This window comes from Mytilinidion resinicola (genome assembly GCF_010093595.1).
Source record: "Mytilinidion resinicola strain CBS 304.34 unplaced genomic scaffold BDZ99scaffold_29, whole genome shotgun sequence".
NCBI lineage: Eukaryota > Fungi > Ascomycota > Dothideomycetes > Mytilinidiales > Mytilinidiaceae > Mytilinidion > Mytilinidion resinicola.
The window spans coordinates 330,770-341,856 of NW_022985465.1; the positions used below are offsets into that span (position 1 = coordinate 330,770).

At 46.7% G+C, this 11,087-nt stretch overlaps 4 protein-coding genes across 4 annotated transcripts; 2 read left to right on the top strand and 2 right to left on the bottom strand.

Annotated features, from left to right (window-relative positions):
- Nucleotides 1-1,701: 1,701 nt before the first annotated feature.
- On the bottom strand, nucleotides 1,702-2,845 carry BDZ99DRAFT_468613 (uncharacterized protein). The gene has a single exon (XM_033721295.1). The coding sequence runs from the start codon at nucleotides 2,641-2,643 to the stop codon at nucleotides 2,158-2,160; it is 486 nt and encodes a 161-aa protein (XP_033569917.1). The 5' UTR covers nucleotides 2,644-2,845; the 3' UTR covers nucleotides 1,702-2,157.
- A 477-nt stretch (nucleotides 2,846-3,322) lies between these two features.
- On the top strand, nucleotides 3,323-5,520 carry BDZ99DRAFT_527047 (WD40 repeat-like protein; the record flags this gene model as incomplete). Its single annotated transcript, XM_033726198.1, has 3 exons — nucleotides 3,323-4,091; nucleotides 4,140-4,500; nucleotides 4,560-5,520. 3 exons carry the CDS (start codon nucleotides 3,323-3,325, stop codon nucleotides 5,518-5,520), a joined length of 2,091 nt encoding a protein of 696 aa, XP_033569918.1.
- Nucleotides 5,521-5,987: 467 nt separating this feature from the next.
- Nucleotides 5,988-7,458, bottom strand: BDZ99DRAFT_177993 (S-adenosyl-L-methionine-dependent methyltransferase). The gene is made up of 2 exons (XM_033713030.1): nucleotides 7,129-7,458; nucleotides 5,988-7,081 (listed from the first exon to the last, which is right to left on the bottom strand). The coding sequence occupies exons 1-2, from the start codon at nucleotides 7,375-7,377 to the stop codon at nucleotides 6,266-6,268; spliced, it is 1,065 nt and encodes a 354-aa protein (XP_033569919.1). The 5' UTR covers nucleotides 7,378-7,458; the 3' UTR covers nucleotides 5,988-6,265.
- Nucleotides 7,459-7,948: 490 nt separating this feature from the next.
- Nucleotides 7,949-9,473, top strand: BDZ99DRAFT_468616 (uncharacterized protein). The gene has a single exon (XM_033721296.1). The coding sequence runs from the start codon at nucleotides 7,958-7,960 to the stop codon at nucleotides 9,377-9,379; it is 1,422 nt and encodes a 473-aa protein (XP_033569920.1). The 5' UTR covers nucleotides 7,949-7,957; the 3' UTR covers nucleotides 9,380-9,473.
- The last annotated feature ends 1,614 nt before the right edge of the window (nucleotides 9,474-11,087 follow it).

Genomic DNA, 11,087 nt, shown 5'->3' on the forward strand with positions numbered 1-11,087 from the left:
CTTCTTGTTGTTGTGGTGCTGCCATTGGGGTGGTTGTTGGACGACGCGTCGCGTGTTGAGTTGGGTGGGCCACTAGCTTGTGCGGGCCACTAACTTGTGGATTACGTTAAAGTAAAGGAAAAACTTAAAAATAGTTTAGGTAATTTTAATATAATAGTTACTTTTACTTAAGTATACTTTACTAAAATAGCTTAGCTTTTTAATAGTATTTTACTATTAGCCTTTACTTTTATTAATAATTTATTAAAAGTAAAAATTTTTAAAAAGCACTTTATTTATTTTAACTACTTTAATACTAATTTTAGCTACTTTTAGTACTAATAAACTAGTATTTATACTATAGTTTAAGTATAAAAAAAAAATAAAAAAAAAAATAGAAAATTAAATATAAATTCTTATAAAAAAAGTATAATAATATAGTAACTATAGTCTAGAAATCTAAAACTAAATAGGCCTAGTAAGTAGTAGAAAAGGTAGCTACCTAATTAAAAAAGGCAGCTAAAAAGCGTATTTAATAATCGGAATCTATCTATTATAAACTAAAAGTAAAAAACTAAGCTTTAGCTAAGGAAATTTAGAAGCTAAAAGCTAACTATTAATATATTTATATATAGTTACTAGTTAACTACCTAAAAAACCTTTTTATTCCTTTTTTTTATTAGTTTATACCTAAATATAGTATTTTAGCCTTTTTAATCCTATTTTAGGAACTATTTATAGCTTTTACTACTTTATTTAACCTATTTAGAAAAACTAGAATAGCTTACCTAAATAAGCTAAAATAGTAGTATAATAATTTCTACTCTATAGTATATATTTATTACGATAGCGCTATACGTAAAAGGTTAAGAGCTTAAAAAGAAGCGTTAATTAGGTGCTATATACAATACTACGTGGAGAATTAAAACGTTGTGTAAGGAACAGGAAAACGGGAGACGGGCCACCGGATATAAGGGCGTGGCCGAGCGCGTGGCGTACGGCCTCTATGCCGTTTCGGCGCGTGGCACGCGTGTACGCGAGGTCCTTACCAGATCAGGTGATAGGAAAAGGGGGCAGCCGGTAGGTGGCTGGAGCGGGACAGGATAGGAAGCGGAAGCGAGACGGGAGCGGAGCAGGGCAGGCAGGGCAGGAGGCCGGCCAACGGTAGTAGGCCGGTGCAGATTGCTGGAGTTGTAGCAATCTGCGGCAGAATTTCGGTAGGTAGGGTGTCGCGGTCGATACCGTGACAATATTAAGGGCTTTTCTAAGCTAGAAAAGTTTAAAAAAAACCTACCTATATTATAGCCTTAGATTAATAGTATACTAGCCTACTTTAAAAACTATTTTAAGAACTTTATAGGTGTATTCTAAAAAACTTTAGCTGCTATTATAGCTAGTAAACTAGAAGATAATACCGCAGTACTAGTATACTAAAAAAACCTAGATAAAAATCTCCGTTTCTAAACACTATTTAAGCTATTTTCCTTCCTATACTAGTTTTTTAGAATTAAGAATATTTATTTCTATTATAAGAATATCTATAGAACGCTAGGTTAAGTTAATTCCGGAGTTATAGGGGACGTAACTTTGCTATAAGTGTTTTAAAGGATAGGATAATATGCATCTAGTAGATATTAAACGATAGGGGGAGGCGTTGGTTAGGTAAGCTGGAACCTAAGAGGAGAGAAGAATTAGCAGTGTGTCTGCCTCTGCTAGTGTACATGCTGCACGACAGTAATGCCCTCCTAATGCCGTCTCCCCTCATCCTTATGGCCATGAGCAACGTGCGTTGAGATTAGCTGGAAGCTTACAATTCGGAAAAAATGGGAGGCCGCTCCTTAGCTGGTTCAGCAAAGCGGCATGGGCATTCACATGACGTGGACTTATTTATACGCGAGGTTGCGGTTGGTTCCCTACCTCCACATTTCCTTGCATGATGTATATATCTGATAGGTTGGCGTCACTCCCATCCATTTGGTCCGGTCCAAGATTCCTTCGACTGTTCGCTATGCATAAAATAACGACATGTAGAGATTGACAACACCCTTTTCTTTCCTGGTTCTTTTTTATGTGCTAGACCGTGTCTACAGTGTGCGGCTCTTTCTTGCAGTACCTCAGGAATAGCACACCGGCCGCTGGTTCTCTTGCGAGTGACATCGGGCGTCCCCCTAACCGTCATCACTGGAACTTAGTTACAGCATCATCGCGACTGCGGTCTCCAGCATGGCCCAGACCGATGCCGTAGAGGAAACACATCCGCGTAGCAGCGCCCCAGTAGACGAACCCAACGTTTCCCCAGTCCATGGCATTCCAGGCCCAGAACTTCCAGAAGACGTCAAGACCCAGAGGCACCAAGCCATAAAGGTGGCCCAGGTCGGCAAGCAGCAAGCCCCAGACAAGAGCCCTCCACACACGCCGGTCGCGGGTGCTCCGCAGGACTAAGACCTCGTTCAGCGCGAAGAGGACATAGAGGTTGGCTAGCTGGGAGAGGGCAACCGCAGTTCCCACGGGCACCGGGCTGTCGTTGGCGGGCGCAGAGCGGGCGTGTGTCAGCGCGAGGTACTGGTGTTGCCGGCAGTGGGCGAAGAAGGCGCCTAGCAACGTCGACGCCGGCTCCACATAGAGCAGGAAGACGCGGTACGGCGCAGGGATTGGGGCGGACATGCTGTGGGACGGACGGCTGTGACGCAGCTGAGGACGCAGGTGAGCCGGCGTCGACGAGAGAGGAGGCTCTTACGGCGCGAGCGGTGTGCAGCGGTGGCAAGACGACTCGATGCTGCACCACGGGATGCCGATGGCAGGCCTCCGGGCTTCCCGGCTCGGGTCGGCCCAAGGCCGTTCCAAGGGGCCCAGGGCGACGGCTGCATGTCCGGTGCGAGGCTGCAACGGCCAGGCCTGAGCGAAGCCGATTCCAAGCCTGCAAAGTTTGGGCGGCACGGCACTTGGCCCAAGTCGTGCAAGCGCACCCGCGGGCCATCTCCAGATCATTAAGGTTGGACCAAGTCTTCATCCCCATCGTCCCCCAACCATCTCTCGTTCTCGTCGCCCGTCCCACCCCCTCCCTCGCTCCGCTCTCACTACGGGCTGTTCAATCTTTAAATATCCGCGTATCGCCAATTTTGCCGCCAGTCGTTTCCCGGACCCGGAACCTCACTCTCCTTGCTCTCACCCGTGGACGTGGAGTGCATTGTTCCTTGGTCCTTGTCTTCCGCACTCTGTCGCTGTTCTGTTTCGCCCCCAGCACTACCGTCGATCCACTGTAGCCATCACGCTTGGTCCAGCCGCCTGGTCGCCTCTTGGCTTCGTCGCGACCTGCTGGCACCGACTGCTCCCGCGACCGAGAATGCCCACGCCGCGCTCGAAGTCGTTCCTCTCCCACCGACCGAAAACTTCTTCAGCCGTCAACGACGGGCTCGCGCCTCACCGCGCTGTGCCAGTCCTGAAAAAGACCGCCTCTCAGACCTTCAGTGCCTATACGGATGCGAAGGACGTAGGACCGCAGTTGGAGCGAGTGAGCGAGGACCGAACACTCGTGGACTTCGATAGCGCACACCCGACAGTTCTCTCGAGCGTGAAGCAGATGTACCACCGGCTATCTTCGTCTTCTAAGAAGCGACCCCCGCCTCCAGAACTTGGAGACCTTGCAGGTTCAGCAATGAGTAAAGTTCGTCGGAGCAGCCATGACTCGGAAATGGTCGACGCCTCAGTGGGATGTTGCTTGATGCCCCAATCGCAAACACAGAGCGGCTCCCGATTGACGCGGCGATTTGGAAGTATGCGGAACCGACGGCAAGCTACTTCAGGACCCGCGGGAGAAGCTGCTCGATATAACCCTGAACCCCCACCCATGCCGACAAATTATGCGGGCCCGCCAGTCATCCCCACTGACTCGTCCCGAGGCTCTGCAGCACGCGCTGCAGCAGCGGCTCAGAATGAGCGATTGAGCTTGACGAAACAGGCGCGACGGGATGCCGAAGTGACTGCGAAATTCCTGTCCGATGGGGACATGTACACAGCCGGAGATGACGTTACAAGAGACAATGAAAGCGGTGTCGGTATGACCTGCTCCTCGCCCATTGAAGGACGAGAATATCCGATTGAAACAAGGCACGGTATGTCACAAATACACGCTTCGGATCATCACGATCTAACATCAACAGATCCCATTCAGTACCTGCCTGCTGAGCTCTCCACCATGATACTCTCCAACTTGACCGCTGCAACACTAGCACAAACCGAGGTCCTATCCAAAGCATGGCGAGCCGCTGCCTCATCGAGCTATGCGTGGCGTGCCGTATTCTTGCGTAGGTTTGAGCCGGAAAATCACGTCTCACCAACGCCGATCATGATGGGTGGAGCCGGCGTCGGCAAGAAGAACGGTAGCAGGTTCGACCCTGGCCAGAAGTGGAAACGAATGTACCAAGTTCGTTGTACGCTAGAACGTCGGTGGGCAGCTGGTACTCCAAATGCAATCTATCTAAATGGGCACACCGACTCGGTCTATTGCTGCCAATTCGACGAGTAAGAGCCCCACTTCGCCGTTCTCTTAGACTCAGAGCTAACAATGTTGCTTCCTTTAGGCACAAAATCATAACCGGCTCGCGCGATCGCACCATCCGCGTGTGGAATCTGAAAACCTTTGAATGTCTTAAAGTAATCGGTGGTCCTGCAAATCGGCCATTCGCATCTGACTCGGCTCCTCTGGACATTCACGAAAATACAGTCCTGAATCCTCGATCGGTCAATGGCACTCCCGCGGGCCAAAAGCTCTACAGTGTCCCAACTGATTACCACGAAGCTAGTATCCTGTGTTTACAATTTGACTCCAAGATCATGGTCACTGGATCTTCCGATCACACATGCATTGTGTGGGACATTTCGGGAGATGACTACATTCCTAAATATCGCCTCCGCCGTCACACTGCTGGGGTACTAGATGTTTGTTTGGACGACAAATACATCATTTCTTGCTCCAAAGATGCAACCATCAATGTCTGGGATCGCCAGACAGGTGGTCATGTCAAGGAGCTCACCGGGCACCAGGGTCCTGTCAACGCAGTCCAGCTCCGTGGGAACCTTCTCGTATCTGCTTCGGGTGATGGTATCGCTAAACTCTGGAATCTTGATTCCGGCACTTGCATTAAAGACTTCAAATCCCAAGACCGTGGTCTCGCAGCGGTTGAGTTCTCTGATGATGCAAAGTATGTTCTGGCTGGCGGGAACGATCACGTGGTGTACAAGTTTGACACTACAACTGGCCAGCTTCTGCATACCTCTTCACGACATGGCGGTCTAGTTCGATCACTTTTCCTAGATGCTCACAACAATCGTGTCATTAGCGGTAGCTACGACCAAAGCATCCGGATCAGCCACTACGATTCCGGCGAGACCTTCGGGATCTACAAAGATTGGACCACGAGTTGGATACTTAGTGCCAAGAGCGACTACCGCAGAGTAGTGGCAACGAGCCAGGACGGCAGAGTCGTGATCTTAGATTTCGGCTGGGGAGTGCACGATGTGCACTTGTTAGAAGGAAGATGATCCCTGGAATATCTAGCAAGCTGATTGCTTTGTTTCAACAAGGTTTCGGGCGTTTGAAGCGAATCCAAAGAGTTGAATAATACGGTCTGGACTCTGCATTAGAGGAATCCTTGCGTATTTACCGTTCGCTTCTTCTCCGATTTGTGTATGGCCGTTTTCGCTTTTGTCTTTGCCTCTTTTCTTTGTCATTGTTGTACTAGACGGATTTCACTCATAGAAACGCCTGTCCCAAACTGTCAATATCTAAGGCACATGGCATACATTCATTTTCATACCACTGTCTTGGGGTTACCAATGTCGTCATCATGAAAGACCGGTCCAATTGCTCTAATTGAACTTCCTCGCTTTGGCTCGAGTCTGAATTTTCAAGAGGTTGCAATAAGCCACTGTAATACCACTGTAACTACGACGATTGCACATGTGCCACTTGTGCCTCATACCCCCTTTCCTAGTCTCCTGCGGCGAGGAATGCTCCTCCCTTCAGAACGTCGTTGAACCGTGGTAAATATTGGAATCTGTAAATAGCTGTAAATAGCTGTAATTAGACTTTCGGACCGACAACACAGAAAAGGTGCGTATTCAGCATGGCATGGTAGTGATGACTGATGTACGCCACTATCCCTCAAATGGGACGGCCCTTAGTCTTCTCTCATTCGTTTCAGTGGAAATAGCGTGACGTGCATGTTTGATACTTGTGTTCAGCTGGAAATGCATTTTGCGTAGTACGTTTTCCACACAGGAATCCTCACTTAGTTTGCCCTTCTAGGACGTCCTTGATGCTTATCATGCCGCTGCCCCTTGGCAGAGGCTTCGACTGGTTGGGGCCCTCTTTCCATCCTATCATGTATATCAACCGAAATGTGGCAGGGATGCTGCCATCATCGTTGCCGTGTAACTCTCTATATATGCCTTCTGCAGCGAGCATGGCATCTCTCTGCATGGCGCCCATCTCGCGGCCTAGCACAGCATTTGACTCACCCATGGCCTGAAGATCTCGCATCAATGCAAAGCTGTTTGGAAAGTCAACGACAATGTCATCCACATCCACGGTAAGCAAATGGAACCCAGCCCGCTGCAAAAGTCCTCCGACGTCACGTACGTCGGCGAGGGGAGAAGTGTGCATCGAGACGCCGCCACGACGCTCCAATTCAGCGAGTTGCAGGGAGGTACGCAACTCAAAGAGACTATCACCTCCCAACATGACTCCAATAAAGGGGCTGTCAGGCTTGAGTACATTGTTCACTTGAGCCAGCACGGACGGCAAATCGTTGATCCAGTGCAGACTCAAGCTGCTCAGGACGGCATCGAACGTATTGGCCTCGTATGGCAACATCTCAGAGGTAGGAAGAACCTGGCGCACAATCTCCATGGCTTGATTGAAAGGCAGGTCTGCATCGCGGTATAACATCGCTTGGGATGATTCGGCGGCGACGAGAGTGGATAGACGTTCAGCGCGGGTCGTGGAGCTGGGCGAGTCTGGAGACGGACGAGTAAGCATGCGGGCGATGTTGCACGCGTTTGCACCCAAGTCCAGCACCTTTGGAAAATGGCGATTGACGTCCTGACTGCGATGAGCGTCCGAAGTAACCACATAGCGGGAAGAAATACCAGCAATCTCTCGCATAGTCTCGACGCAACCTCATCCCGCAAGTAGTCTACGTCTCTGCTGGCCTGTACGTCGGCAGCGGCGCGCTCTTTCTGTAGCCATTTCGTCTGGCTGCTGAAGATGTCTAGTGTGGGAGCTCCCGGGGCCTGGATAGCGTATCCTCTGGAGAATCGGAGGGCTATGACGCGATGTGAACGAGTGCGGGTAAGAGTGTGGAGCGAGGCAGCCGGCAGCAAGACGGGGGAGAGCATGGCGGAGATAGGGAGGAGAAGGAGGTGAAGGCCAGTAGGGAACCGCTCAGGGATTGACGCTGTTCATGGTCAATTGGCGCTTCAACGACACTTCGTAAGTTGAGCGGAGGTCCGCATTTTGACGTGTGAGGCACGTGACCTATACCAAGCTAAGATTTTGGGACTCAACTTCTTAAGCACTGACTCTCGATTACCACCACCCCACAGGAGCCGCCTTTCTTTTCTAGGCGCAGCGCCCATGGCCCACCCGTTCCCTTATACGCACTACTCGTGCGATTGCTACGATTCGGCTGCCGCTGCGCCCACGGCCAAGCGCGCATCCCACCCTCCGCCGACGGACGACGAGGACGAGCGCACCTTTGACCCTCGCAATCCACGGTCTAACTACGCCTTGTACCCGCTCGAGCACCTGCTGTACTGCGAAGACTGCCGCCAGATCCGCTGCCCGCGATGTGTGCTCGAGGAAACGCTGAATTGGTTCTGCCCAAGCTGTCTCTTCGAGGTTCCTAGCAGTATGATCAAAAGCGAGGGCAATCGGTGCACTCGCAATTGCTATAATTGCCCCGTGTGTACCTCATCAATGACTGTCAGCTCCCTCGAGCCTCCCAAGCATCCTTCGACCGACGATGCGGGTGGTCTCGCCGGCCCCTTCTTCCTATCCTGCCCTTACTGCCATTGGAGTACGCTCGATATCGGCGTAGAGTTCGAGAAACATACAGGCATCACACAGCAGCTGGCGAGGATAAAGAACGGTGGTCAGGTTGTCCCAAGCCTCAAAGAGCGCGAGAAGGCGCGGGAAAAGCGGCGTGAAGCTCGGGATGGACTCGCGCCTGCTCGCGAGGATATCTCCGTGGAAACCTCAGACGCTGCCGATCCAACCTCACACGAGGAAGTGTTCTACAATCTCTCAAGCTTCTATAAGTCCCAACTCTCGCTCGGCGCATCCTCTCAGCCCTTCTCACCACACCACGACATTAACTTCAGCTCGCCGTCGTCTTTCTCCAGGATCATGAACCTCTACTCCTCCGCATCGTCCAAGAAGCAGAAACGTGACAAACCGCCGCCAATGCGAGAGGCCAGCTCCGTCGCCGAGGGTCTGACGATTCACAGCTCCTCATCTGACCATGCGGCCATACAAGCCCTGAAACTTCACGGCTGGGATCATACGCTTACTTACTCTCAGAAAAATAACCAGCTAGACCAGTCTATCCGCTTTGCTAGTGAGCTTCGTCCCTCTCCAACACTGCTCTGCACGAAGCGCGGGAAGCGTTGTCGTGCCTGTCGGCACATCTTGTCAAAGCCTGAGCCAAAGATCACTAGCACACGATACAAGATCAAGCTCTTGGCGTCGAACCATATACCTCGTCTATCAATTCGTGCGCTTTCTGCCTCATTGCCTTTACCCACCGTTCCAAGTTCCGCTGCTCAGGGCTTTGACTACAGCCACTTACAGCCAGCCACGACAATACACTTTTTGCTCACGGTCTCAAATCCTTTATTCGAGCCAGTTCGTATTACGCTTGCCACTCCGTCTACTATCATGGGCAAGGTAAAGAGTAAAGTCACCATACTTTGCCCCCAGTTCGACGTAGGCGCAAACACGGATGTTTGGGATGAAGCTTTGAGCTCTGCTCCTGCTAGACGTGGTGGGCCATCCGACTCTTCGAGCGGAGTTGCAAACTCGACCCAAGTAGAGGCTGGAAAGATATGGGAGCGTGGCCGCAACTGGACCTCTATCATCTTGGAAGTCGTTCCCGGGATCTTCGAACAGCATCGCGGTCCGACATTCGGAGGAGGTCAAAGGAGTCAGGACGATGACGACCTGGCTGAGGATGAGGATGTTCTAGAAATACCAATCTTCGTAAGGATTGAATACGAAAGTGATGTGGCAGTCGAGGATCGTGCTCCTGGCACAGAGCACACTCGACTGGGGGGCAAGGAGAAGAGAGAGGAGGCGTTCTGGAGTGTACTTGGGGTCGGGAGAATCAAAAGCTTGCCATAGTCACAGAAGCAATGTTCGCCATCCAGAAATAGACACAGACTTGTAAAATACTATAATATATCCAAAGGGAGAGACTATCTATGCCAGAGCTCACAGTCTTCTATCGCAAAGATAGAGATGGTTTTGCGAGTAAAAGTATTAAAGTTACAGTGCGAGTAGAAGAAGCCAGACAGCAAAAGTAAAGAGGCACAGTATTTATACAACTACTTTTATACCGTATACACCTCTTTTATACTTTTAATACCTAATATCTTAAATAAATAGATTAGCTATATCGAAATATTATAAGTTATAAGTATAGTACTAGAATAAGTCGTGTATAAATATTATAGTATACTTAAGAAATATAAAAAACGGTTTTTTTAAAACGTAAAGCAGATATATAAATATAATAGAATAGTTTTATAACTTTAGTAATATATTCCTAAATATACCTATACTTTTTATATTATATTAAGCCTAAAAATATCTAAAAAAAGGAACTTATTAGTATTTATAAGTAATATTACTTTATAAGCGTATAAGTAGCTAGTATTTAAAAAGTAAGGTTAATTTTTAATTACTTATATTTTTTTATAAAACTATTAGTAAAGCTAGCTAGCTACCCGGGCTTATAAAACTATACTTTATAATAAGTATATTAGTTCTAAAAAGTATAATATAAGCCTAAAAGTATGCTTAGCTAGTTAAAAATATAATAAAATAAAATATAATATTTTAGCTACCTAATTAAGCCGGCTACTTAGTTAAGCTAGCTACTAGCTAGCTAGCGTATTAGTAGCGTATAAAAGGGGTTTTAAAGTAAATACTAGTAGATTTCCTATATAAATATATTAAAACTTATTACTAGCTTTTTCTAGGCTAACTTTATAAATATTCCTTTACTTTAAAAAGTAGCAGCTTTTTCCTTTATATTTATTTCTTTTCTTTTTTTATTTTTTTTTTATCTACCTAAAAGTATTTTTTATAGTAAGCACCTAAGCTTTACTAAAATACTTTTTTATATACTACTTTTTTTTTTCTTTTACTTTTAAATAAAAATTTTATTTAGGATTTAAAATATAGACCTATTAGCTATAGCTATTAAAAATAGGTTTTATAAGCTAATTATAGATTAATAATAACTAGAAAAATAACCTTAAAAAATTTCTACTATAAACTTATTAATATTTTTTAATTAATCCTAATTATTATTATTATTAAATTCTATTATACTAGTATAGCTCCTATTAAGGTTTATATAGCTATTCTATTTAGGCTAGTTTATAAAAAAAAACCGTTTACTACTATATAGTATTCGAATAAAAACCCTGTTTTTTATAATATATAGCGCTAAGCGCTTTTCTTATTATTATATAGCTATTAAAAATATATAGTAGATTTATTAAGTCTACTATAAAATAAGCTATTATAATACGTTTTCCTAAATTTATCCGGGTTTTATAGTTATTTTTCTAGGCGCAGGTCGAGTTAATTCCGGAGTAGTAAGCTGGTTTAGGATTAGTATAAAGGTATATATACTATTATTTCGCATATATACCCTTTATTAAGGCGTTAGTTCTTAAATTAAATAATATATATAGGGGGTAGTACTATATAAACTATAATATATATAAAGGCTATAACGTAATCTATAAGTTAGTAGCCCGCACAAGCTAGTGGCCCACCCAACCACGCTACCGAGGCCAAATATTCCGAATTACTCCAC

Excerpts from the sequence above, each read along its gene's own strand:
- BDZ99DRAFT_177993 (XM_033713030.1), bottom strand. The coding sequence starts at position 7,377 with ATGCTCTCCCCCGTCTTGCTGCCGGCTGCCTCGCTCCACACTCTTACC. Across the intron at positions 7,082-7,128 it reads GACTATGCGAGAGATTGCTG|GACGTCAATCGCCATTTTCC; the intron begins GTATTTCTTCCC and ends CATCGCAGTCAG.
- BDZ99DRAFT_468613 (XM_033721295.1), bottom strand. The coding sequence starts at position 2,643 with ATGTCCGCCCCAATCCCTGCGCCGTACCGCGTCTTCCTGCTCTATGTG.
- BDZ99DRAFT_468616 (XM_033721296.1), top strand. The coding sequence starts at position 7,958 with ATGACTGTCAGCTCCCTCGAGCCTCCCAAGCATCCTTCGACCGACGAT.